Source organism: Aythya fuligula, chromosome 3 (genome assembly GCF_009819795.1).
Source record: "Aythya fuligula isolate bAytFul2 chromosome 3, bAytFul2.pri, whole genome shotgun sequence".
Lineage (NCBI taxonomy): Eukaryota > Metazoa > Chordata > Aves > Anseriformes > Anatidae > Aythya > Aythya fuligula.
In genome coordinates, this window is record NC_045561.1 from 22,815,313 (window position 1) to 22,843,045 (window position 27,733).

Sequence of the window (27,733 nt, forward strand, 5' to 3'; positions counted from 1 at the left end):
AGTAGAAGTGGAATGATTTAAAAAAAAAAAAAAAAAAAAAGTTGGTTTCTCTTCCTCTATTGTTCTTTTGCTGCATTTTAGTCATCTTCAGCAACTGTTTCATTGTGCGAGCACAGTTTGATAAACAATATGGATATTTTCCTTTAGGGGGTTTAATTCTCAGCTTCTGAATATATAGCTTGTTCTATAAGCATATCCTGGATTGCAGGAAGATCCTTAAATTATCTGTAGAAGTGACAATTGGTCACAAAAGTTTGGGTTTAGAGATGCTTATACTTTGCTTTTTACCAAAGTCCTGAGCTAGCACTTTGAAGAGCATCGGATTTATTCTGGAAAATTAGGTGCTTTTGTGCCTGAGCCTGTGAAAATGGGAAATGGAACTGAAGTCAAACAAGTGCTTCTAAGAATGCTGTAACTTGTCAAAATAATTGTATTTTACCTAAGTTCCTTCCTGCAGTGTAAAAAAGTGGGTAGTATTACTGAATATTACTGTATATATTACTGTTTTGCTGTAATAAATGTGAAGGAACCTTGGTTTCTGCCTGACATGCTCAGAAAGACTTTGATGATTACTTATTACAATAGTTTGATTTTATAAGGGAATACATAATCTGGAAAGCATGTTAGCCCTCTTGCTATAGGCAGAACAAATCTCACTTCACTCCTATTAAGTGAGGATGATATCACAGTATTGTCCTCCAATGTATCTGTGCTTTTTTCCTTTTCCTTTCTTAGGGAACGATATAACACAGAAATAGCCATCTTTTAAATGATGCTTGATATCTAAAGTAGAACAAAGAATATATAGCAAATAGCTGACGTGTGGCTTTTATTTTCTATGTACATTATTCTCATCTAGAGACCAGATTCTGCAACAGTCCTACTTCTTCAAGAGACTGAGCATTAGTGGGGGACCCTAGGGAGTGGGATCATAGTTGAAGACAGCGTTATTCTTTGTACAATGCCCTGTGCTAGGGTACCTTTAAATGACTGAAACAAAGTTGTTTTGGTCAAGCATATCTAAGGAGCCTTCTTGTAAAGATCCTTTAAGAATCGTACCACTAACAACTTTTTTTTCCTTCTTTTTTTTTTTTTATTTAAGAAATGTCTAGTCTGTGAAGGACCACGTCTACACTTTGCTTATGTTAATAGTGATTTGATTCCCAAGACATGGAGGTGTCTATTCTGAAAACTTGATACCATTTTAAAGGTGGATGCTGCATGACTCAAGGTACTGCAACTGTTTGTTTATAAAGATGTTTATCTTTTACACAGGCCTTGAAAGGTCAAAGACTGGTATTTAAATACAGGCAAGAGTTGAATTGTCTTTGTTGCTGGAGATGACATAAAAACATACCTTTCATCTGTTGCTACTTTTACAGTCAGTAGACTCCTCACACTGACTTCCAGATAAAGCTCCCTAGCTTTATATGGGGCTGAATTATCTCTTTTGAATTACCATGCATGGAAGTCAGATGGGCTTTTTAGTCTGTAGAGGTGTTTTTGAGATGAGAACGATACTATGGTGTTTTAGGAGCAGAATAGTTACTCAGCAGAATACAAAACATAGTTTCTCATTAGCCCCTGCAAATGTCTTGTAACACTAAAGGCTGTCAGGAGAATGTGGGCTTAAACTGGACCATGTAAAACGAAAGTCTTGAGGACTGACCCAATAAAAACACGGTCACAATGTGACAGCAGAGTTAATTGCCTTCATGTTAGTGCAGGCGCTATGATGATCATGGTTGAACTGGTGAATATATGTGTTTATTTCTTATGATGTGCCTAAATTAGTTACTGGTGTCTGTTCCTGGAGTCCCATAACTGAGAATATAATTATTTTTGGTCATTCTTTGGTAATTAGTGGCATGCCTGAGTGCTCATATTTGAAAAAATGGCCAGGCTTCTAGCAAAAGCCTTATGCTCAACCCACTAGTACCCCACATGAAGACAGTTCCTAGTTTTTGGACACTTTGATATTATAAAAAAAAGAGTACACTGTTTCTCTACTACTGTAATGATGGCTTTTATGAAATAGTGTTTTCTATTTAAATCAAGACCACTGTTATGGATATTTTTATTTGTTTTTGTAGCAAATTTTGATTGTATACTCACATTCGTCTGTCCCCTTTTTGTGGTGATTTAGTCGTTCTGTTAGAACTTAAACCGTTAATCATACTGAGAGGTCAGGGAGAGGTTTTTTATTTGTTTTGTTTCCTTTGAAGTTGTATTAGCACATTGGGTTCATTTTTTGTCTAGAAGTGATATCTTCATAAAAGGACTATAGATATATTTTAAGCAGGTTGCTGATGCATATATATACATGTATATCTCCATCTACAATATAGTTATTGTGTGGCTAAAAGATTAAAGGCTTGTCTCAGGGCACTGACAAATGAACACTGGCAAATTCTGAGCATGTCTTAAAGCTGCTAACTCCCAAGGACATCTGTTCCTTTAGGGAGTCAGCAGCTGAACTAATGCTTCAGACTGGTGAATGTGAAAGTCAATGTCTTTAAATTGCCATAAAAGATACCTTTTAAATTTGGAGTCAAGGGAGAAGCTGACCTTTCAGTTAGTGTCTGATTGTTGGAAGTTTGCTTTGTTTTGTAACAAATTTTCTATGGCACTGCTACCGGGTAGTTGAGGGCAGTAGCCAAAGAAATAAGAAAGATTCACCAGGGCTTACACCCATGGAAAAATCTGTGTGGTGGTCATGCAGGACCACTTAACATGACTGTTTTTAAATATGCTAATAACCAACCATGCTTTCAACGTGTTTCAGAGAGCTATTTTTCAAATAGCTTCCTAACCACTGCAGCAATATTCCATGTTCACCTAATAAATGTGCAAAGATGGGGATTCCATACCTGGCTAGGTCATAAGAACTGCTGGCTGCTGATTCCTGGCACCTCCATCACACTGGCTCTAGTGTGCCTCACAGCCTTAGCTGAACCATTTCAGTTTACCAATGCTTCAGAATATTTAATGGTCTGGAGACCTGCTGGGTTTGGCATTGTCCCTGATTTGTGTGCTGAGATGGCTTCACAGAAGGTTAGATGAGTGCTTGAGGTGGTAAAAGACAGGATGTGGGAGCTCCTTGAAGGGCTGAGAACAAAGGGAGTGAAAAGCCACCAGTTAGGACGGCTTAGAGAGCCTAAATAACTTGCATTTTGTGATTTCCTTAATTTGTTTGTAAAAACCTTATGCCTGTCCCATTAAATGCTCTATGATGTACATGCTGTGCAATATTTACCTAAAAAACTGGCTATGCCTGAATTTATTTCAGTATTCTTCTTGTTCATCTGGATGGTACTCAACAGTGTAGAACCAAAGATTGTAGATGATTTTCTCTCTCTAAAGGCTACAGCTCCCTGGTGGCCTCTCAAACAGAGTAACCAGAACTGAACACACAGTTAGGAGTATTTCACAGTTTTATAAAACTGCTGTAATTCTTGTAATGGTGGGCGGTGTTAAGAGGGATCAGCATGTTGAAAGGCATATATGACTGCAATAGCAACTGGCCAACATGCAATAGCTCCAAACCAGTAAATTCTTAAGGTGCTTGCAGAACATATTCAGATGGCCACTCATAGAAACACTTGCAAACACTGCAACACCTACTGGATATGATTTCAGTGATGGTGAAAGTGGGCCATTTTGATTTCATAATCAGAGAAACGTGTTTTCCTTCTTCATTCTTTTGACTTCTGTATTAAGCTTCCTTATTTTCTGACTCTTCATTCCTTTCTTCTTTTCCATTTATTTTAAACTTCTTTCTCTTTAGATCTTTAAGACGTATTCATCTGATTTTCTCTTTTTAGTTGACCATGGTGACTTCTCTTTGTAAGAGGAATGTTACACGTTTACTTCCTTCTGCTTGTGGATTTCATAGCAGATTTTTTCTCTCTCAGTAGAGGGAGATTCTGCATTGTCACACTTGTGAAGACTACATGTGTAGGTGTCAGACATTAATAATAAACTGCATGACCAAGCTCCTTATTCAGTAAAAGAAAATATTTTTCTGGGTATTAAATAGAGCACTTAGGCTCTAGCAAATGAGAAATTTCTTCAGCTCAAACCCTGTTCTGGCATATCTACCTAGATTATAGCAATTAATCTACTTTCCTGTAATGTAAATTGCATACTATTTTACATTATTTCATTTGGCAGATGACTGTCTCCCAGTCTGCAACTCATGGTGTTTAGATATTAGCAATTATCTGTAGTAAATTCTCATTAATGTCTTTTAAAACATAGTTCTGTATATTGTAAGATAAAAGCTGTTCTATAACCACATGCACAGTTTCCAGTTTCTCTGTGTTTATATCTTCCTTAGTCAAAGCTCTTTGCAGTTTCACTCCCACTACTGGTCCTGTAAGCTTCTACCATGGCCATACCCTTCCCCTAATTTTTGTTTGCTGTTAACAAACAGCAGCTCTTTAAAGGTGGTTATAATGCTCCTCTGCCTCAGCTGTAGTGTCTAAAGCAAAAATAATTTTAAGGAATGCTGGACCGGGGAGTTTGGTTTTAGTGATATATGCATCTCCATTTTCCTTTGATAGTCTGTGGAAGTTGTACAGATTTCACAGAAAACGGCCCAAACAGTTCCAGTTAAGAGGAAAGCAGGTGAAGAGCTGGTGTAACCTTCCTCTGCCCTCTGTGTGACTGAGGGAACTTATTTGCTTGTTGCTGTTTACTACTGCTATGGCCACAGGGTCTGAGAGTCCTGCTCATCATCCAGAAGCACGGTGTGCAGAAAAGTGCAGAAAAACTAATAGTTAAGGAATTTGCGCTTGGCATCTCAAGGGAAGAAGCATGGAGCTGTTGGTGAGGATAGATGCCCTGGAAAGGGCAGAACTCGAGGCCAGCGTGTTTGGTATACATGAAGAAAACGATCCAGACAAGCCTTAACATTCAGAAGAGACCAGCCACAGACTGCTTTAAATTCCAAAAGTAACCCGCTTTAACAGCGATTACTATCGCTGTTCATGGCGAAAGAGCAGAAAAGCGCCACTAAATGCTCTCTGGGACAAGGGACGACTCCGAGCAGACCGGGATGGTTGGGCAGAAGAGGCTGAAAGCCGTGAGGGAGCGAGGCAGCCCCGCCAGGGGTCACAGGGCTGTTCCTCCTCCAGCCCCGCTGCGGCCGGGGAGGGCCCCGGCGCTGCCCGCCCCCGCGGCAGGGCTCCAGCTCCCGGCCCCGGCCGCCTCGCTCCGGGGGGAGCCTCAGGGCGAGCCCGGTGCCGGCTCCGGCCGCGGCAGGTAACGGGGCCGGGGGGGTGCGGGCAGCGGCCCCGGGCTGAGGAGAGGCGCTGAGGGAGCGGCCTCCCGCGGCGCCCCGAGCCCGGCCGGGAGCCTGAGGCGAGGTTCGGGTGCCCTGCCCCGGGGCTGGGTCGCGCTGGGCAGCGGGCTGCCCCCCCTAAACACCGGCGGGTGCCCTGCTGCCTACTGGTGGGACCGGCCGCGGTCATTACTGGAGGGTAAAGAACGGCAGCGGGCTGGGGGCAGGTCTCGGGGCTGGATCCGGGAAGGGGAAGTCCCTCCTGCGCTTCTCCATCAGAGTGGGAGCCACCATCCCAAGCAGCTCTGTGCCGCCAGCCCTGTTTGTCCCATTTAAGGCCCCCCATAAACTGAACTCTTTTTTTTCTTTTTTATGTCCCAGCTTGAAACCTCTCTGACCGAGTCCCAGGCACGTAGTTCTGCTGCTGAAGAGGCGCCCGAGGGATGAGAAGACAACCTGCAAAACCCAACAGCTGCGTTTCGTTGCCCAGCTGAGCGATCTGCAGGAAAAGCAAGTGACATGCTCACAGTCCTGAGGTTTGGCTCGTCTTGTCACAATTCACTTGGAGTTTTGACTTTGCCCTGCAGATAAAACCATTCCTAATCAAGTGCGTTGCTTAACTTTCTGCTTTTCCAATCCTGTTGAAGTAGGCAGTTTCCCCTTACTTTCATAGTATGGCTATAGCTAAAATAAGAAAATTTACCTGGTTGCTGTAGATGAACCTGCAAGATAGGATTGATCCTAAAAGCCACTGTCTGAAATGTACATGTACGTCCAGAAATGTAAGGTTAATGTTTTGATTGACATTGTTCTTCTGAGATGTCACGCTTCTCATCTGAAATGGATAGTGCTCCTTTCTGAAGTAAGCTAAGACTGAGACTTGAGTGCACAAATTGCTCATGCGGTTTGAAAATCAATGGAAGAGCGGCACCAAAAGCAATTAGGCAGCTTAGAGAAAATCAATCCACGGTTGAAGTTGTCCAAAGACAAGGATTAGGTCATTGTCAGAACTGAAGTCTTTGTGGAGAAGGATCTGGCACGCTGTCAGGCTTATGACTGTTCATTCGACATCTTTTCCCATCTGAATTCATATCTAAAAAGTTGTAGGTACACATTTACATAAACTCTGCTTGTTCATTACTTCTCCTAGATTCTATTAGTTGGGTGTTCTTTTGTTTTGTTTTGTTGGTAAATGTAGGCAGTCGTGATGTTGAAATAACTCGTTCAAAATAGAGCACAGTTGGTAGTAACTTTTGTAGCTGTTTGTCTCTATGAATTGTCTAAGATAGGTTTTGGATTATCAGGTGTTTTAAAAACTTTTTTTTTAATCCTCTTGATACCCTTGATACTTCTTTCATGTAGTCATTATATATGGTAAAACCATGTTTTCAGCCTGTATGTGCAGGATTTCAGCAAAACTTTCAGACATATTCAATATTTTTAGACATAGAACCACACTGCTTTATTATGGTAAGCACTGTGAAATAAGTTCAGACTTCTTAATAGCATATGCATGGCCAAATTTGTTCTAATTAATTACAACACATGAATGAGAAGGTTTGGGATAATAACTTTTGAATGGTAATACTCCCAGAAAATCTTGTTTCTTCAGTGACAGTTTGTCAGGTAATTTGTAGGTGGAGAAGTAGCAAAGCATGATGGAAGATGAAGTATAGCTTATTGCTGTAGGCAAAATGAATTGATTATTGTGTATATTCCTGTGCTCACTTCTCGCATTATAGTTGCTGTATTCAAATTCCAGACAAGCAGAGGAACCTTTGTGGTAGTGTGCATTGCTTTGCTGAGCCTGCAAGAATACTTTGTTCACACAACACGTGATCCCAGAATAAGGGCAGTCTTCTTTAATGTGCAAGTTCCAAATGTGGCAAACAGAGCTCTAATTACTGCTTAAGTCCCTAAAGAAAAGTGACTTGGAAAATAGAGCATCTTTCTCTCTGAAGAGTTTTGGTCTGCTTTGTAATTAAGGCTGAAAATACTTTTTTCCCCTTCTGAGAGCGACTACTGAAAAATTCCCAGATTCTTCCTCTGAACACATTATTTTTAATTAAAAGCATCATTGTATGTGCAAACGGAACAAAGATCTACTTCTAAAATGGCATTTGCTTTAATCTCTTGGCCACGTTCCACACATAGCAGGATGGCTAAGTAACATAAAGATGTGTACTCTGGATTTTATGTTCTGTGGTTTTGTTTTTGCTTTTGTTTGTTTGCTTTTTTGGTTTTTAGAGTGGCATTATCAGCTTCTATTTATATTCGAGTACAGTATTATTGATTGAGTGCGTTCTGATTTGTAAGCCTGAGAATATTTTTGTGGGAATTGTGCTAGCCATGCTTCATTAGTTCCTGTTTTGAGTAGTGTGATGCCCTGTTCTAATATGTTCGTCAGAATGAGGAAATGAGCTGTGCTCATGTTTGTGGAGGGATCCTACTGGGGTAAAGAACAGGAGCTATGTTCTGTGTTTCTTCTCTGAAAAGTGAGCTGTTCTCCAGCATTCCTCCAACATCTCAACATCTTGTTTGGTACATCTATTGGAAGTGATTAGTTGTAGCCCACTAGTAAAGGCTGAACAAACTTTTTCTTTTTTTTTTTTACTCTCTCTCCAGCTCAAGCAGTTCTCCTTTTTCTTGCACCCAGCAGTAGATATTTTACTTTCTTTTTGTCTCTGCCTTAAAGATACTTAATTATTGCTTTATCAGTTTGTTCAGCCTCTCTGGCCACTACATCTGTACCGTGGATGTACTCCGCTGTCTAACAGATAGACAAGATCTTTCTATCAGGTGAAGTGACTAAGTATTATGAATCATAATTTGATTGAAGGACCTAGTTCTCTTGGCTGCTTCATCTTGAGTGTTAATTGCTCTAATCTGGTGGGTACAGGTAGTACGTTTCTAAATGAAGCCCTTCAATCCAAAGAGAAATTAAATATTTAGTTGTTATTAAGACAGAGAAGGAGTAGCAAGAATTGTTCTTGTTACATGTTTACACTGGCACATCCTTTTGGTGTTGCAGTATTTGACAGAAAATGATGACTACCATCTGTTCCGCTCCTCTTCTCATCATCTAAAGTCCCTTTTCTCTGTGAGAATGAAGTCTTTATAGAGAGATAAAAAGTTTCTGTCTCTTCCTGTTTGCATAATCACAGTTATTTAAGAAAAATACAATTTTTAAAAACTCTGATACACATTTTCCTTCATGCTGCACTTACTGCTTGGAGTTGTGATCTTAATTTAAACTTACTGTGTGACACCTCATCTCACTGTCTTTAGTGTTTCTGTTAGTCATTATTATATTTATATGTTTATAGTATTCATTATTACCATCTCTACACCTTATTTTAACTGAAGGATTATCATGTACTTTGTTCTTATGCATTTGGAGTACAGGACTTGATACTGTCTGCACTCTTTCCTCTGCAAGGCACCATGTACATGCCAATTCTGCGAATGTTAATAATTAAAGGTTTTAATAACAGTTTTCTAACAGTGTTAACTCAAATAGCATGTGAAGCTGCTAGCTAAGATCTCTGTGATTTCACCAAAGAATCTGAAGAGAATTAGTCTAACAGAAAATCCCCCTGTAAACATCATTGCCAAACTGCCAGCCAGGACAGGATGAATCTGAGTCTTATCTAGAGATCAGACCGAGCAAAACATTGGCAGTAATGCTGTCGCCAGGGAGGAAGGCAACATCTTACTGTTTAGCGCTAGAGAATTTGGTGAAGCTAAAAATAGAGCCTAAATTTACCTTAAGGTCTGAGGAACAATTACTTCAATCTCATTTTCTTACTTGTAATGTCAAACTTTTTTGGTTCACGTCCACATTTTTCCATTCCCCTCTGTAAAATACTGACATTGGCACAGAAAGAGGAGCTTACACTTGTTATTGCTAGAAACTGGTAGAAGACAAAATAGGAAAATGTCCAATTCATAATTTCTTTTTAGACATCAGAAATTGTTTTCAAATTCAACATTTCAAAGCAAATGTGGAAGTAAAGCTCAAGATGTTCTTTGGAGTCTATTTCAGTGGTCTCTGGAATTTAGTTGGCTGGATAGTGGCTGTGAACTGTTTTAAAAACTTGTTACTGGCATGTCATACTTACTTTTTTAACTGTGGCTTGTGATTTGGGAGAGTTGTCTCTAGTAGACCCAGCTTTCAGAGGCATTCACCCCTAAGTTGTGTGCCAGGCTTCTGCCACTTCTTTGCAAATATTTTTTTTTCTTGTTGGAATTTGAAGATCATTAAAGAGGGTAAAGGCTTGACAGGATAAAGTCTTTGCATTAGATAACCTTAATGTTGTAGCTATCAAATGTTATTATGAAAGTTTAAACAGTTCTTTTTGCCCGTAATTATTGTAACTGAACGATGCTGATTTAAGAATCCTTTAGCAGCTTTTCAGTTTATAGAGTCCTAAACAAGAAATTATTGCAGATGCAAAGAAGCAGATCTCTTTTCCCCTAAATCATGCCCACCGTCCAGCCATTTGATCACAGTAACACGAGTCACAGAGAGCCTAGGGCAGATGCTGTCGCTGTGTCTTTATGCAGCCTGCAGGGTTTGTTTATTGTTTTTTTTTTTTTGACTCTTTGAAGGAAGTGGGGGTCTGTTCAAATATCATAAAAACAAAGTAAGAAAGACTGAGATTACAAGACACGTTTTTAACCAGCATGTAACATCTTTTTTAAAGAAAGCTGGGCACGGATTTGAAAGAACAAGTAATGATGCTTAAATATGCATTCGTGTAAAGCATCTTCCTCTTAAAAATGTGGCATACAATATTTTAAATTATGATTGTGAGATGAACTTTGGCCAGCCAGGGGTTACTTAAATATGCCTTCTCTGGGTGTGGTGAATTGGTGAACTTAATCCTCTAATACTTTTCATTTATGCTAGCTAGGCTTGGGTCTCAGTTCTTACCAGATTTCAGTGTGGCACTGAAGAGAGAATATTGCTGGACTATCATAGTATTGGAGAATAGGTGGGAACGTTGTGTCAGGTACTCACATCCTCCTCCGGGAAAAGAATGCACCAGGGACTGCTGTGCCAGCTGACTGCTGATGGCGAGCAACCTAGAAAAAGATCGTAGAACAGGATAATAGCATCTCTTCCTGCGGTGTTGGAGATAGCGTAGTGTGCCACCTCCCTGTGACAATAAAAAATGTGAATGTTAAATTTCTTATCGAGACAAGTCAGAAACTCCCTTGGATTTGGGTTTCCTGTCTTTGATTTGCTTTCCTGTGTAGGATGCTGTATTTAATTCAGTGCCTACCTTTTTATTTTAATACATTGTTAACGCACCATTTTATACTCACCTGGGAGATACTATCAGTTCTATGCAAAGCAATTCCTGCATTGCTAGGCTATTTTGAAGCTTGTCACAATGTTCCATAAACTACATAAACAGGAGGCTTTTCTTATACAAATGCCTTCACTTTGTGGTTTTCTGTTTGTTTCTGGTGTCATAAAATGACAAAAATGTGATGCCCAGAGATGGTAGGACACCAGATTGAGGGTGAAACCTCTGAACTGTGCCTTGTCTTAGCCTATTTTAGGCTGCCTGTGCTAAGGGACCCTGTTACAGCTGCTGTGGGTTTGTGAAGCCCTTCAGTGGGTTGTTCTGCCTGTCACATCTGTTGGGAAGACTCACCTGGAATTGCTGCTCTCCAGGCAGATAGATCTATCTGTAAACAACGATGCTCTGGCAGAAGGGTGCATTTTCAGTAAAAACCTAACGGGGTGGGGGATTATGTAACAGAACAAAAATAAACTGAAACATTTTTAAATTGAGTTATTTCTCTTGCAGGATAATTAACCTGTATCAGGATAATAAACCTCGTATCTGACAGCATTGGGGTATGCTGAGTGCTCTCAGATACCTTGTAATCTGCCAGTAAACCAACCTTAGCGAGAAAATGTTGTTAACATTGATCATGATAATCTCTGGCACATGTGTGAAAGCAGTGTGGTCTCTGTAGAGCTTTTGCTTCACCTGCTCTGCACTGATATGGTTTCGTATCACCACTTAGAGTTGTTCAAGCCATAGCAGCTGAGTTGCACAGTGCTTGAGTTTTTGAGTGCACGAGATTTCCAAAGGTTAAGTGGAAAGTCTTTCATTTCCTTATTTCTCCAGTAATGTATTTCCCATGGATTCTGCTGCTGAAAGGCAAAGACGAACAAGTACTCGTAGCATAAGATGGGGAATTTTACCACTGGGATGTTTCATAGATGACTGCTCTAAAAAATAAATAGCACTGTTGTCTAGAACATCTGTTACTGGATCCTGATGAAGATAGGGCACGAGACAGGACATGGCTTTGATGTTAATGACTGCTCTGTTCCCGTGGAGCTATTTGGACTGCTGTTAATGTAACAGAGGGAAGTGGAGAAAAAAATAAAATAAAAAGCTGAAAAAGTGCCATCAACGTGGAGCAGTAAGATACAGTCAGTTTTGAGGTTTTCTTATGAACAGCAAGATACCTTTCTTCAAGGGTATCTGATTTTGGGATGACTTATTGGGATCCATCACATTTCAGCATTTTCCTTTTAAAACATGTTTTTAAAGTAGCAGAACAAAATCATTCTTCCTTGGGCTCTTTAGAAAAGAAAGTAGTTAAATGCTACCGAGGTATAAGGTATTTAAATGCTATCTACAAGCAATATCCACCCTGGGGAACAGCAGAGCCTTGGAGTCCAAGTTCTTGACCGTGGGTTGAAAGGAGATACTTCCTTCTAAGGTCAACATGCCACCGTGGTTGAATCATGAGATTTTAGAGAATAAATACACCAGCCCTTTGGTTACATCTCTGAAAACTGCAGGTATAAAAACTTGTACCTGTTTATCCTTCCACATTTGTGGTGCTGTATTGCTGTACCATGGAACAAGTGTAAGGGGCTGATAGCTTCCATCTCATAGCAGTTCTCAATCACGATTAGGGCAGGCAGTTCTGGTGCAGATGCCTCGCGAGGCTGCTTTATGCTGTTCAAACACCACACGGAAGTTGTAGAGAATTAGCTCAAGCAGCAAACTCGGGCTATCATGGAATGTGTTTGCTCTGAGCGGTCTCCTCAGCACAGGCTGGAGAGGCTGGTACCAGCGCGCGGTGGTACGGTAACTCACCGCTAGCAAAACAATCCCTGTGAGTGTGCTATGAAGTGGTTCAAGGTAAAATTCTGCTGATGCACTTTGCCCTTTTCTCCTCCTGCAATGTCCTGAGAAAAAAACACATCATAGTTGGAATTCTAGGCCCCTGTGTTCTTTGTAACTAGAAATTTTACAGGCATTTCCGAGTGAACTGAGAGATTGAACACAGAGAGCAACTTGGGATCTCTATTACCAAAAGGAGTCCAACCAGCATCAGAGGTGGCTTCTTCCAAATCGAAACATCCCGTGCAAACTGATTGTCATTGACCCCAGTTCTCTGCAACAGGAGATGGAGTTGTTGTGAGACCTGAAACTGTTTTTGGCACTTACCACTGGACTGTCAGCAAACTCATCCGGCACTGCATCTGGAATTAATCACAGAAATAAGTATCTTTTCGTGCAGTGAGTTGTTTGCTTGCACATACCTGGGTGAATGCAAAATGTGCACATTTACACAGAATCCTTCCCACGTGTTCTGCTGCGAAAGATCTGATTTCCCTAGTCTCATTGAGAGCAGATGGGAAGAAATATTTTCATGGCTGGGGTACTCCAGTGACTTAGGACATAGAAGTTGCTAGCTAGAAAATGGGATGGGATTTTGTTCCTGGGCAAAGCAGTTCTGCATTAGGTGCTGCACCGCTGTCATCTGTTGGTAGAAGCTATGGTGCTGATGATACCGGTGTACAGTTAACTCTGAGTGAGAGAAAATATGTGCTTTGAGGGAAGGGCAAGATGACCCAGGCCTTGGAGATGTCTGAAGGGTGATTAATTGAGGAACTGCTCGTCAGGAAGACCACCGTGTCGATGTTCTTGAGGGAAACGTTCTGACCTTGCCCTTGAATACGTCACCAATCAAATTAACGTGAGTAGTTGGCTGAGAAACAAAGAAGAGGAGTACTCTAACGTGAGCTGTGCTCATAATAGTAAAGATCACACCCCTGGGGTGGGAGACCCCAGCCCAAGAAGGGCCCCTTCCTCTCTGCAGGTGCGCAGAGTGCTTCAGTGTGCTAACTCTGTCACCAGTCAGAGGCTAGGGGGTTGTGCAAACGGGAAAGGTGTTGATAAAGGATAGTATAAAAGGGTGGTGTGGGAAATCCTTGTGTGTCCCAGCCTTGTGGGAAACTGTCTGGTACCCACACTGAAGCGATTCTGAAATAAACGGCATCTCGACCTAGCGTGTGGTTGGCTTGTTGTGCAGCAAGTAATAAAGCTGAACCTTTATCGGGCAACGCTGAAGTGGCGTGTGCCATGAGAAAGAGTCCTCTGATTTCTAGGTACCTCAGCCATCCTGCCAGAGTGGCTGGCACTGAAAGAAGCTCTCTTCTTTTGCTGTAGCTCTTTGTGGTAGGTCTTTGTAAATACACTGAAGTTGGCCAAATATTTGACTTTTTTTTTCCCCCTTCTGCGGTGTTTACATACCTATGCTGGCAAACCTTTGTAGTCTAGACATGACCAGAGTTGTGCTGTGATTTCAGGGAAATTGCTGTTCTCTGTGAAGATTTAGTAATAGAAATCCTGTGTGTTACATACTGTGATAGGTGTTATTTCTATGTAAAGTGCTTTGAGGTTTCTAAAAGTCCCTCCAGTTCTGCTCTGCAGTAAAATTTAATTGTGCTCTTTAATTCTGGGATAAGCTGGGCCTCAAGTATGGTGGAAGTGGGAAGAGATTGCTGTCTTGTACTCCAGTGAACACGATGGAGAAGTAGTGCTTTCTCAAATGACAGATATTGTGGAAGGACCACTGAAACAAATAAAAAGATCAAGTTTTTCCGGTCCCTGTCATTCCCTTTTCTCTGGTTTCTGAGGACTAAGGAATTTCAGGTCACTTTGCAGGACTAGCAATTGTACGTGTAAGCAATAAGTTCTTGTAGCTTGCTGTCCTATTTCCTCAGTGCCTGACTTTCCTACGAATGTTTTATTGGGTGCTTATTTTGATGGTTTTATCCAGCCACCTTATTTATTGCATATCAGCCTTCAGAAAATTAAACTTAAGAAGCTGACTAAAACAAGTCCGGCCACATAAAGGCACTTAAAAGACAGGTCAATTTTAATCCTGTTACAATCACGAGAACTCCTAGTAACTTTGGCTGCAGTTTTTATTTTGATCCAGGAATACATTTGGTCCCTTCTGATTGTAACAGAACAAACCCTCCCTTGGAAAAGAAGAGGTATTGTCGGTGTTTAATTGAGCATCCCTATAATCAAGTACCATTTGTATAGTACAGGACAAAAGTTATGTTTTACATTTAAGCTAGGTTCCCTTTGATCAGGAACAAAATGCTCCTTCTGGAAGAAACGAAGGTAAGGTGGCAAGAGAAAGTAGCCTTAAGTAGCCCTTAGGTGGGGTGTGACCATTTTGGATAAAAGGGGTTAGGGCACTTCTTCAGGGAAGACCACCAGGGACACCCCAACGAGAGGAAGGCATGTGCAGAAGGGCCTGGAAAGGAACCAAGAACGATGCCACACAATTACACGGCTCATGTAGATTAGAATGAATATGTATTAGATCAGTAGAATATGCATGAATTCAAGGTATAAATGTAACAAAGAAGCTGGCATTGGGTGTGCTTTATTTGCGGAAAATCCACTGGGCACCCAGGCCTGAATAAAAGCAGCATCTCTCCTGAGTGTGTGTGAGTTGGCTTATTGCACACTGGGTAAATAAAGGAGCTGCTTTTTTGGACAACGTGTTGACTCCGAACAATTTCAGAGCATCAAATTACTCTGCAGCAGCAAAACCAACAAAACCTCCCTGCTTTGGAGAAAATGTAGGCTGTTCAGTACCATGAACAATGCTTGCCGTACAGAAATTTCGAAGTACTTAATGTTTTATCAGTTTCTCGGTGTATGAGTGTTTGAAACATGGCATTCATTAAAGTTATGCCTTAAAAAGGTGACATCACTGTTTCCCAACCCTCTTTCCATACATTTCTCATACTTAAATGTGTGAGAAGGTATTGAAAACGTTACTCATTCTCTTGAGCAGAGAGAACTTCATTGCTTGGGGAGCAAGATGCAAGATGGCTGCCCTCATATTCCTCACGTCTTATTTTGTATACACATCTTGATTTTCATCCTCCAAATCTGTAATGAAAGATATGTAAGCCTTACAGAAGAGATGCTCTGTTTTGGAATTTGTGGGAAATCTAGACCTTGAGAGGGAGAGAAAGCTTTAACTTGAATTATGTCCACAGTTACCCCTTCTACTTTTGACATTTAGCAGCAATCAATGGCCACTGTGTTAATATCCTGTTAAGTGTTAATATCCTGAGACTGACAGAACATCATGTAAACATGTAGATCAAATCCTATCATAAAAAGCAAGTAAACCCGTGTAGCCTTTACGAAGTACATCACGTGTCTCTGAACAATCTGACTGGTCTCACCAGAGTTCCGTTCTTCTCTTACAGGCATTATGCTGCTTGAGATACTCCTGATTCTGGGGACTATCATCTTCTACTTCTTACGTTCCAGGAAGAAAGAAGAGACATTATCCTTTAAGGAGGGGTGGTGGGGCAGGGGCCAAAAGCCTGACACTGAAGAAGATGCAACTATTTGGCCATTTAAGGTGGAAACTACAGAAAAAGATCTGAGTGTAAGCAAATCTCTGTACTGGGAAAAGCAGAGTAAGAAATGGCCAAATAAATGTTTACTTGTTTAGAAGTAATTATAGGACTGCTCATATTATTTGTTTGTAATGGATTTCTATTTCCTCAGCTCTGGAATTTTTAGGACTTTGTTCTCCTTAGTAATATTGGTGGACATTGATCTCCAATATGTTTTTCTCTCATACTGCATACATAAAGCTACATAACTTCTAACCTACGGATTTTTGTGAAACACAATCCTGTATTATGACAGCTATTAGTACATAATCCATCAGTAGCCAAACCTTTTTTTCTAAATAAATTCTTAAGTAAACTAGGAGATTTAAGTTATGATAGGACATAATTACAAAAACATTTTGAAAAGATGTTGAACATGGAAAAAACATGTATGTATAGATGTGTTAAAAGCTTCATTTAAAAATCCATGCTTTCTGTACAAGTTAAATGACCAAAATAAAAGTTAGTTTACATTCTGGTCTACGTATAGACAAGATATTTCTTGTCTAGATTGAGACTACCTGTTCAGTGTGAGGCAAGAGACAGTGTATACAACTAACTCATCTTAGCAAGTGAGAGTTGTCCTTATTATCACTGTACTAGAAAATGCTGTTCAAGTTTAAACCTCTTAGAGGTTTGAGCAGGGCTGGATTTGCAGACCTGTCTTTCACCCTCAACTATTCTGTGGTTCTGTTTCTAATAAGAAGGGGCTTTTGGCTCCTCTTCCCTGCTGAGTGATTTTGGACTGAATTTATAGTATTGTCAGCATTCCCCATGACCATGAAGCACAGTAGCAGGGTCACTTGAAAAGTTAGTATAGATTTGGAAACTTTTGCTCCAGTTGTTTCACCAACTTTGTGGCCCTGCGAAATCCCTCAGTGTTTCCTGGTGTGGACGCCCAGCACCTTGGTTTGGGAAGGAGAGCAAAAGATCTCAGCCAGATCCATGCATTGATCGTGAGGCTGGGCTTAAAGGTAGCCCTGGGAGCAACATACCACGGAAAGGCAACAAGACTTAAATTGTGAAGTCACTTTGGTGCTTTTGGTAATCAGCTGGTGGGGAGAAAAAAGAAAAAAAAAGAGAAAGAAAAAAAAAATAACAATGTTCTGTGGAGGTGAGTACCATAAGCAAACTTCTCCACAGCTCCCTGTTGTGCCTTGGGTGCTGTCCTCTGTGGTTATCAGCCTGGCAAATGGGTTAGCCAGTGCTGCTAAACAAAGGCAGTGGAAATACTAAGAACATCTGTAAGTGGAAGAGGAAGGAAGGGCATCTGGGGGAGAAAAAGAGTTGAAACAGCTGATGGAGCATCAGCAAATGGCACAGGTATCATTGGAGACATTATTTTCATTATTGCTCTTGTTTCAGTTGGGCGTAAGATAGCAGATGCAGTGCTTGTAATGTCTCTTCCTTTTTTTCTTTTCCCTGCAGGACTTGTATAGGAGGCTGGACGAGGCTCGATTCACTGAGCCACTGGAGGACAGTTGCTTCCATTATGGAACAAACTCAGTGTATCTCAGGAAAGTTGTCTCCTATTGGAAAAACCAGTTCAACTGGAAGAAACAAGTTGAAATTCTCAATAAGTACCCACAATTCAAAACTAAGATTCAAGGTGCGTGGCTTTTTCTCTTAGAAATAAACAGTAATACATAATCTTGTCTACAAGGCATCGCAGCCATAAGAATGCTCTTGGTCATGTTGCATGGGCCTTCCCTCCCTAGCTGGCATGACATGGATCCTTGCTACTGCTGCAGCAGTAGTGAGAAGCTGCCTCATTGCAACTGAAGCCTTTAGGACAAGGAATGACAGATATAATTCCCTTGTGCGTGGATGGGTTGTCAGTTGGTGTTAACAGGAGCCAAGCACAGGCATTCGGCAACAGATCTGGATCTTGAGATGTAGCCATGCTCCCTGCCTTGCATGCAGTCGCGCAAAAATACCCACAGATGCCTCCTCTTGGTCCATGTAGTTCCCCAGCTGCTGCTGTCATAGTGATGCTGTCAGCCTGGCAGCTCTCATCAGCTGGGTGGCTGGCTGCTCAGGTTATCCCTGACTGGGAGGGCCAGTGTGCTCTGCTGCACCGTTTCAAGCCCTCACAGAAGGCAGAATGCCTTTCCCTTAGGGTTGATGTGCTGCCCGGTCATCAGAGTACTATCTGAGACAAGAAAGGTAAAAAAAAGTCAACAATGCAGTGTGTTTGGATACAGGAAGAAAGATTTGAATGTTAAGAATGATTACGGAAATGGGCCATGAAAAGACAAGATCGAACATGTGGAATATCAGATTCTTAGCTTCTGTCATGGCTGGAAGGTTTTTTAAAAGAATGCAGAAATCCACAGAATTGTAAAGGATGAGGAAATCTCAGTCATTGAGAGAGTCTGGGATTGCTGATGAGGTGGAGTTGATGCAAGTAAAATGTGTTTAAATTCATCAAGAAATGGGACATTCAGGCCCCACTAAAAGCAAATTATCATTTCCTGGAAAGCAAAGCCCTGAACAGGTTTGAGGAAAAGTGGTTAACCCAGAGCTCCTAGTACAACATTGTGTGATCTCTCTTGCTAATATATTGTAAGGATCACAAAGGAAACAGGACTGCAATTTTTACCTTTCTACCTACCACTGATGAGACTGGTACAAGAACATTTTTTCTGTTTTAATTTATCAAAAATTATACGGAAAGGTTTGGAAAAAGGTAGAAAAGAATCACAAAATTGAATTCTTTAGCTCTCCTTTAGCAATGTATTTCTCAAATCTCAAATTCAGCATGATTAGTTTGTCAAAAGTTAATATGTGACTAGTTTACAGGTCTCAACAGACAGACAATACTTGCTAATGGCTTTTAAAATTCCTTTTGCTGTAACATTAGGATCAGTGGCTGGAAACAGAAGCCAGATATGTTCAAATGGGAAGTCGGGCATGAGTGAAACAAGAAAATTGATTAATGCCCCCAAATAAACTGCTGCTGCTCATGATGGGGGGCATCTCTGTCTCTTGATGCCTTAAAGCTGCAATTGTATGCCTTTCAGGAAGAAAAATCTGTGGCTGGCCAAAACCTAGGTGGTGCCATATAGGGATATTTCAGTACAATTATAAGGGCACTTGGTCTAAATGATGTAATTGTCTCTTCTGCCTTTCAGCTGTGTGAGTCACAGTGTTACTGTTTGAAGATTGCTTCACTTCTATGTCTTAATTTGCCAATTTATTTTAAAACAGAAATATACCGACCTCATTTAGGTGCTGTGATGCTTAATTGCCCATTATAAAGTACTTTAAGGTTCCTGGATAAATGGATCCAAAGAAATGCAGGGTGCTTGCATGCTCACAAAAAAAAAAAAACAAAACAAAAAAAAAAAAAACAAAGAAGATGTTAAAAGATTTATTCAGAATCTGTTCTGTGATTAGTTTCAGTGTCATGGTAAGTTTGGGCATGTTAATTACTTGTTTTATTTTTTTACAGGCATTGATATCCACTTTGTTCATGTAAAGCCTCCTTGTTTGCCTGAAGGCCAGTCTGCAAAGCCATTATTAATGGTTCATGGTTGGCCCGGTTCATTTTATGAGTTTTACAAAATTATTCCTCTCCTGACTGACCCTGCCAGCCATGGCCTCAGCGATGAACACATTTTTGAAGTCATTTGCCCTTCTATCCCTGGCTATGGTTTCTCAGAAGCTCCCCACAAAAAAGGTACGATATATGAGAAGAAACTGAGCTAACACAAGCCTAGTCTTACAATGAGGCAACCCCTACTTCTGTAACTTCTGTCTCTTGTTTTGCCAGTGTAGAAACAAAGACCCTGTGTGTCATGGGGAAAGAGAGAGTTGGATATGACTGCAAATGACATTAGTTTCGGGAGCAATGGCTAGATAATTTACAAAGGACTATAAAAAGTTATGAAGTTACAACTCCATGAATTAAAAAGTTTCTAGTTATCATTAAGATAAGGTTCTGTAGGCACAGAGACAAAATGGAAACACATTCCCTGGGCCATGCTTAGTGCCTCAGACGAGGCTCGGCTGGAGTATGACTGGTTTAGGAGGAGTCCAGCAACCCCTTAGCAGGCTAAATACATGGAGAACTAGTAGGGTCGGGAGAACACCAGGCTGTAAAGAAAGCTGGACTTCTCCTGGTTTCTGCCTGTTCTCTAAGCCTTACCTGGACAGCGTGACAAGGGCTTCTATGTAGACTGTCAGACAGGCAAGGAAAAATGGACTTGTGTTTTTTTAGGAATTGTTTTATGCCAGGGAGAATAAATGCTGCACATTCAGAAGAGCAGCTGGAATTTACGCAATAGTGGTTTTTTAAATTATTTTATTTTTTTAATGCAGGCTTTAATTCTGTAAGCGCTGCTTCGGTATTTTATGAATTGATGCTCAGACTGGGATTCAGTGAGTTCTACGCACAAGGTGGTGACTGGGGCTGGCTCATCTGCACCAATCTGGCCCAGATAGCTCCCAGGTGAGTATCCCTTTGGTACAGTGCTGCATGATCGGCATGTAAAGCTGTATTATTCTTTAAATAGTTATTGCTTATGTACGTGATTGTTTCTAAGCAAGTCCTAAAAACAAGCACTGTGTAGTTTTTGTCATCAGTGCTCTATGTTAAGCAGTGATCCAGAACTGTATGCCTTGGTTTCTTCTGAAAAGATGAACAGTTGTGTGTTTTGTGATGACCCCAGGGGATTCTGTAATGGGATAAGTATTTATTTAAAAAAAAAGAGGGTCTGTATGTGTGTGCTCTGGCTCCTGGCAGTTGCCACTTTGACTTGTTTTTTGTGAAAAGCCACGCTGTGAAGCACAATTAAGGTCATGAACAATAATGTAATTAGTGGATTGGAATTTAAGTATGTCTATTGTTGTACACTGTAAATATAATATAACATTTGTTACAATAATAATATATGTAATACAGCATTTAGTATTTAAAGTGAACATTTTATAACATTTTGACACATTCTAAACATAACAACTTTGAATCACATTTTATTTTGGTAATTTGTGGGGCCTTTTTCTGTTTTTATTTTTAGCCATCTGAAAGGTCTTCATTTAAATCTAGCCTCTGTTACGAACATGGGATTCACCCACCTGCTCTCCATTCTGCTGGGCCGCTATCTTCCAGGGCTCTTCGGTTTCCAGGAAGAAGACGTTAGGCGGATGTTTCCCTTCTTGAAAAAGGGGCTCTACAGGATCTTGTCGGAATCTGGCTACGCTCACATACAGGCTACAAAGCCTGATACCGTTGGTATAGAAAACAAACAAAGCAAATAACAATTAAAAAAAATGTTTTTAGAGCTCAGAATACTTAATTTTTAGCTATAATGTCACAGAAACAAAATATGCTGCTTAAAATAGGCAGAAAATGAGTTTTTCGGGGAAATGGAAGTAAAAAGCTAGAAGAAATTGAAGTAGGAAGGTCAGAGGTTTTTAAAAGAGTCTCTTTTTCTGTATGAAGTTGTAAAAGGCAATAGATGGGTGTATAATATTAAACTCACTTTTGCATGCAAAAGGGGTGAATTATGAAAACTGAGCACTCTCTAAGTATCACTGACCACATTCTTAATTTTCATAAATAGTTTAATACTTTTCCACTTTGGCTGTCATTGGGGACTGTAATTCTATTGCAAATGCAGCTATGCTGACAACAAAAGATAGTTTCTCCATTGAGAATGGATCACGATCAAAATGATGTAAACTAAGAAGCTTTTAGCTGTTTTAGCACACAAGCTAATTTATTAATAGGCAGAAGTAATACCTGAAAAAGTCAAATTTAGTTCTTACTCACTGTTATGAATCACTTGCAGACTTTCAAGAAAATAAAATGCGTGTACCTATGAATTTTCTTTCTAGATGAGCTAATCACTCATATTGGTTAATCACTTTAAGTATCTAAGTATTAAACATTTCTGTTTTAAAAATAGTTTTTGCTACTGAATTGGAAATCTGAGTCAAGAATACTGAATATATTTTGTTTTAGTGCAGCAGCAATTCACTCACTGTAGATTTTATTAAAAACAGCTATAGAAACTATTTCTTCATGTCCTTGCATACACTTAGCTACAGAAGCAGGCACATTCTTAAAGGATGTAGGCAAAATGATAGTGTTATGGATTTAAAATAATTTGGCTTGCTTTGAGTTGTGATTTCTAAAAATTGCTAGTATCCAATTCCTTTTTTTTTGCTTTAAGAAAAGATTGGAAAGCCGGTAGCTGGGAGGCTGCCAAGGTCTTCCTGAGCCTTCTGGTGGCACAGTTCTACCTTGCAAGAACAGGATTCAACACGGAGCTATCCTCAGCAATGAAGTCATTTCTGACTTTTGGTTGATCCTAATCTCTTGATTGTTTCAGAACTGGCTTTTGATCGAACCGGTTTACATGGATCTGATTTTATACTTATGAGGATATTTGCATGGAACTTGGGTTCATTTTCAGTTGATTGAAGAGGCTTGGCATTGCCTGTATTCTGTGCTGTTAGGGTTGATAGAAGTTTTTCCTACACGTAAACTGATGTACTCTTCTTTGTTCCCATCTAAGTGAAGTACGTGAGAACAGGCTATTGCTTGTCTGATTCTGCACATCTAGAAAGCATACTAGCTGTAACTTTTGGAACACTTGGCATCTGATATGTCTGTTACTTGTTTAATAACTAAAACTCAACTACATTTAAAGAGCAATTAGTGATAAAGTTTTGCTAGCTGTAGTGTCAGGCATCTTATGGGTCAGTTGGGCTGCAGGGGTGGAACTTCAAATATATTGCTGTTCCTCAGGAAAACCTTTTTCTAAGATTTTTCTGAGCAGCTGGGATAGTTCATGGTCCCTGTATTTCACAGCACTAGGATACATTAGCAAATTTCTAAGCACAGGTGTGTTTTGTTTTTTTTTTTTTTTCTATCCAAGTAAAACAACTATAAAAAGTATGTTAAGACTTGTCCCACATTAAGGCAGTTAGCTATTGCTAATATAGAAGATGGACCTTTTTATAAAGCCTTGCCCTTCTTTAATGACTTTCTAATAATCCTTAAAAAGTTTTTGCTGTTAGTTAATGGTGTAAATTCACCTGGGCATGTAGGGTTTGGCCCTGTAATGCTATTTAATACATGACAACTTCCAGATTAATAGAGGCAAACCCTACTTGGCACATAGACCTTAATCACACACAAGCCAGCAGAAATGTGATATTGCTACATCAGTTTGAAAACACACAATGTGAGCTAAGGTGGAGCTTGTTGATGTACAGATACTGTTTATGATCCAACAATAAATGGCTCTGACTTGTTCTACTAATTTCTTTACTTAAAAACACAGTTTGCTGGAACTGCTTTGTAAAGTTACTTACCCTGTATTATTGTGGGCAGCTTCTAAAGCAGTCTGAGGTCAGCAGTAGAATATCCCAATTTTAGTTAATTTTTCCTCCTCCTTTTCAGGTTGTGGCTTGAATGACTCTCCTGTAGGACTGGCTGCATACATCTTGGAGAAATTTTCTACATGGACTGATCTGGAATTCCGTAATTTGGAGGATGGAGGACTAGAGAGGTAAGTGTTTCCTTTAATGCCATTTTGGATGAGGCGACTATGCCACAAGTCATAGCTAAATAAGATTCTGTCTGCACAGATGACCTCACATCTTATAAGGAGTCTGTAGTGACCACAAGCAGTGCAGTACTACAGCATACAAATAGGCCATGAAAGCTGATATGCTCTCTTCCCCCTTGTATCTCCTTAAAAGAGATACACCCTGCATTTTTTGTGGATTAAAAACTAGTTCAGTGAAAATCTTAATGAGTTAATTGTTTTTCCTACCTTATTTTTATCTCTTACAACAAAACCAAAGTCAAGTCCCTGCTAAAGTAATGCAAAATGGTATTTAGTTCTAACTAAGCAATCTCTGGGCTCACTTATTCAGGAAGTTTAACCTGGACGATCTTCTTACCAATATCATGATCTACTGGGTGTCAGGCTGCATAGTCTCCTCAATGCGTTTCTACAAAGAAAATCTGCAGAAGGGAATAGGCACACAGAAACATGAGAAGTAAGTGTTTTTTCCTTTAAATGTTTTTGCCTTGGACTTAATTTTATGATTGCAGATAGGTTGCTTATGCCTTATGGTTGCTGCCAAGTTTAAATGCAGAGGAAAAGGAATGCTGTGTCACAGCGTTTCTCTGCAGGACAGGTCAGTTGATGTACTGTGCTCAGAAAACACAATAACTTGGTTTGAATCCCAAACCACCAGCAAGGACAGCTGACTGGAACAGTACTGCTTGAGGACCTCCCCTTCACGGTGTATCCAGCTAGGGAAGAGCGTACACAGTTACTTCCAGATTTGATTTCAGTTATTAAATTAAATTTAGTTATTAAATTAGATACCTGGATACTGAGTCAACTGGTCAGTTTTGTTTATGAAGTTCTGGTACTTTTCTGGACACGGTTTGCTTATTTCTGGAGAAAAAAAAAAAAAAGTTCTACCTTTGGAAGTAACTTCAGTATAATGACAAATGTTGCATAATTTGGAAGTTGGTAAGACTGATGTTCCTATGTGCAGGCACTTGTGACAACAGCTTGGTTGCATATACCTCTGTCAGGTTGAGTACTGGGGAAGGTTTAAACCTGCCCAAAGGCATTCACATCTCCAGTTCACTGCTATGGCATTTATTTAGCTGTGAAATGATGCTCCCAGGAAGCTGACTCAATTTTTGAAGCTGTTGTGGCTACACTGTGGGCAGTATTCTGCTCCAGTTCTGCCTACATGAGATGAGCTAAACAAGCTTTTACGTGCCTAGAGGAAAGAGTCTCAAAAACATACATAAGAGTAAGCACCCTGTTCTAAGTTTTAAAACCTGTCACTTCTGCTAATGCAGCTTTTGTGTATGGGATATTTTAACCTAGGAAATACTGCTGTTTATAACAGGCATGGCTAGTTCCACTTTAAGATACTTTTCCCTTCAAATCCAGTTGCTTCTCTCTACTTGTTCCTATAGAAAATGTTCTGCAGAGTACATTCGTGCCACTTAAAAGTAAGAGCCTTCTTCTATGGGAAGACACTTTAGAGGACAAATACTCATGTTAAGAAATGTTTCCTTTGAGCTAGCATATATTTACTACTATTGCTCTCTTTTTCCCCATCCCTGCCTTAGAGCTAGTGGTTCAAGATAAATTCTTCCCCTGCTTACCCTCCAGTTGTCCTGACGGGCTCAACATGTTCTAGTTGTAATATTCACTATAAATCTCTCTTCAGCCCTTGTCAAATTGTTTGCTTTCCCCTCAATACATGACTTTTGAGCCCTGAATGTAGCTTGAGGAAACTTGCCTCTTAGGGCTGTCTTCTTAGTTTCCATTCTTCTAACTCTTATGCCCTGGATACCTAGCAACACTGCCTTATACATCAGTGTATGCAAAAAATTATAGCCATCTTCCTTTTTTTCTTTTTTCCAGGGACTGAAGCATTGTCTAGTGCTCAAATTTAAGATTTGAAAGTCAGTTTTTAATTGCCTAACACATGCACCTATCTGTTGAGGAACATTTTCATGGGACTTTCCATGTCTTGCTGAATTACGTGTCTCAAAGATAAAATTGTTGTTCTCACTTTTCTCTCAGGCTCCCAGTACAAGTACCTACTGGCATCGCTTCCTTCCCTAATGAAGTCATGCACACACCCCAGGCTTGGGCCCAGAAGAAATACACCAACATAGTGTCTTTCCATTTGATGCCTAAAGGCGGCCACTTCGCAGCTTTAGAGGAACCTGAGCTTCTTGCTGAAGATATTCTGCAATTTGTCGGGAAAGTAGAGAAAGAGCAACTTTGGAGAAAGAAAGGAGAATAATTCCAGTTAGGAAAAGCAGGGTAATTGCTTATTGCTTACTAAGTCTACTGTAATCAGATCTTATTCTTGACCAGATATAAGAGGACAGCAAGAAAACTGCAGGATAGCTGAGACAGGATACAACCTTGGAAACCCAAGGATTTTTCTTTTTTAGCACAGCTACGCTAAGAATGTAGCATGAAGGTTGCTTGGTTATTTTCTCCCCCAGGCAGAAGCTTCTAAAGCCTGTTCTCTGATACCATTTACTCTTATTTTGAAATTGAGAAATAAACCTTACCACTACTAATACTCGGTTTAATTATTACCAACAGCTTTTTTTCTCAACAGCAGTAAAAGTTGAGTTGATGTATGTGTGAGATTCCCCACATATACAATGGGGAACAGTCAAGCAAGACCTGACTTGAATGAGTGTATCAATTAATCAGCACTGATCTACAGTGCTCATTAAACCAACCAGCTGGCTGCTGCTGGCTGCCTTTCTCTTCCAGCCTGTGCTGTTAAGCAGCTTCCTGGCTGGAAGGAAGCTCAGCTCCCCTGCACCAGGCTCCTAGGAAAACAATGTGTGAGGAGCAGCTGGAGCGTTAGCTGAGTAGCTGAAACACACAGGCTTTTGTAGCTTGGACCAGAAGGAGGGGTTGGGGGTAGGCGTAATTACAGCCCAAGTAGCCTCTGCACGGAATTTGTGCTCTTAACTAAAATCCTAGCCCTGGACAGGCTCAAGACACCGTGGCTTTGCACTGCTTCTATGGGGTACTACTGTAAACACCTCTTAAAATAAAATTTAAAAAAAAAAATAGAAAGATAAAAGTAAAGGAAATTTGCATTAAAACTTTGAATAACACTTGCACATACGTATGCTTTAAACTTTTGACTAGCTGTGATTTTGTTTCTATGTTGGGTTTGTTACAGAGGTCAGGTGAAAGGTAAACTGCTCAAAGAAACCTGAAAGGCAGTGTATTTTTGCCAACAGCAGTACCTAGTACGTGCAGCTGAGCTTCAAACATTTTAAAACTATAGTCAGGTGACTGATTTTAGTATGGATTTGTTCTCTAATCACTTCTGATACACTTCCCTACCTTTCAAGCATAGGGAAATATAATCCATTAATAACACTTGTATAGATTAGTGTTAATTTAAAATATGAAGTGGAATGGGAGCTCTTAAGTAGCAGTTACTGCTCCTTCCCACAGTTTGTTTGCAGAAGGCAAGTCAACACTGCTGCTGGGCACATTTGAATTTTAGTGCTCAAAACCACCTATAAGCCGTGACAGAACATCATTAGGGCAGACTGCTGGTGGACCAGTTTCAGCCATTTTTCTGAGCAGAGATGAGAGCTCTCACTACCTTCACTCTGGCCTGGTGTTTCTGCACCTGGGTGCTAGCAGAGGAAAGCCCAGTAGCTCTGAGCTTTTCCTGCAAGATTTGACTGCAGTGCTGACATGGAGCCTTCAACTGTACTTGAATTCTTTAGTAAAGCTGACTGCTTCCAGATTAGTATTGAGCACAAATTCTATATTAACCTGTAACAGCTTTAATTAGTCAATATTTATGTCTGTATTTACAAAATATTTCTGGTTTAGGCTGGTCAGTTCTGAATAGATAGGCAGTAAATAGTCATTCGCTTAGTCTAAAATAGGCTCTTCTCAGAAAGAAAAGGTTAGAAGGTTCAATGTTATCATAGAATATCCTGAGCTAGAAAGGACCCCCAAGGATCATCACATCCAACTCCTGGCTTCACACAGGACCACACAAAAATCAAACCATGTCTGAGAACGTGTTGTCTAAACACTTCTTGAACTCCAGCAGGCTTGGGGCTATGACCACTTCGCTTGGGAGCCTGTTCCAGTGCCTGACAACCATTCCTCAGTGAAGAACCT

At 40.3% G+C, this 27,733-nt stretch overlaps 1 protein-coding gene across 3 annotated transcripts; it reads left to right on the top strand.

The window, feature by feature from the left end:
• The first annotated feature begins 5,186 nt into the window (after positions 1-5,186).
• On the top strand, positions 5,187-26,638 carry EPHX1 (epoxide hydrolase 1). 3 transcript variants are annotated; one of them, XM_032183885.1, is made up of 10 exons: positions 5,187-5,265; positions 5,666-5,820; positions 15,855-16,039; positions 17,478-17,658; positions 19,504-19,731; positions 20,373-20,502; positions 21,071-21,285; positions 23,464-23,572; positions 23,943-24,068; positions 25,631-26,638. In XM_032183885.1, the coding sequence occupies exons 3-10, from the start codon at positions 15,860-15,862 to the stop codon at positions 25,854-25,856; spliced, it is 1,395 nt and encodes a 464-aa protein (XP_032039776.1). In that variant the 5' UTR covers positions 5,187-5,265; positions 5,666-5,820; positions 15,855-15,859; the 3' UTR covers positions 25,857-26,638. The 3 variants fall into 3 exon arrangements, with proteins under 3 accessions (XP_032039776.1, XP_032039777.1, XP_032039778.1); XM_032183886.1 differs by lacking the exons at positions 5,187-5,265; positions 5,666-5,820 and adding an exon at positions 5,827-5,891; XM_032183887.1 differs by lacking the exons at positions 5,187-5,265; positions 5,666-5,820 and adding an exon at positions 5,947-6,387.
• Positions 26,639-27,733: the final 1,095 nt, after the last annotated feature.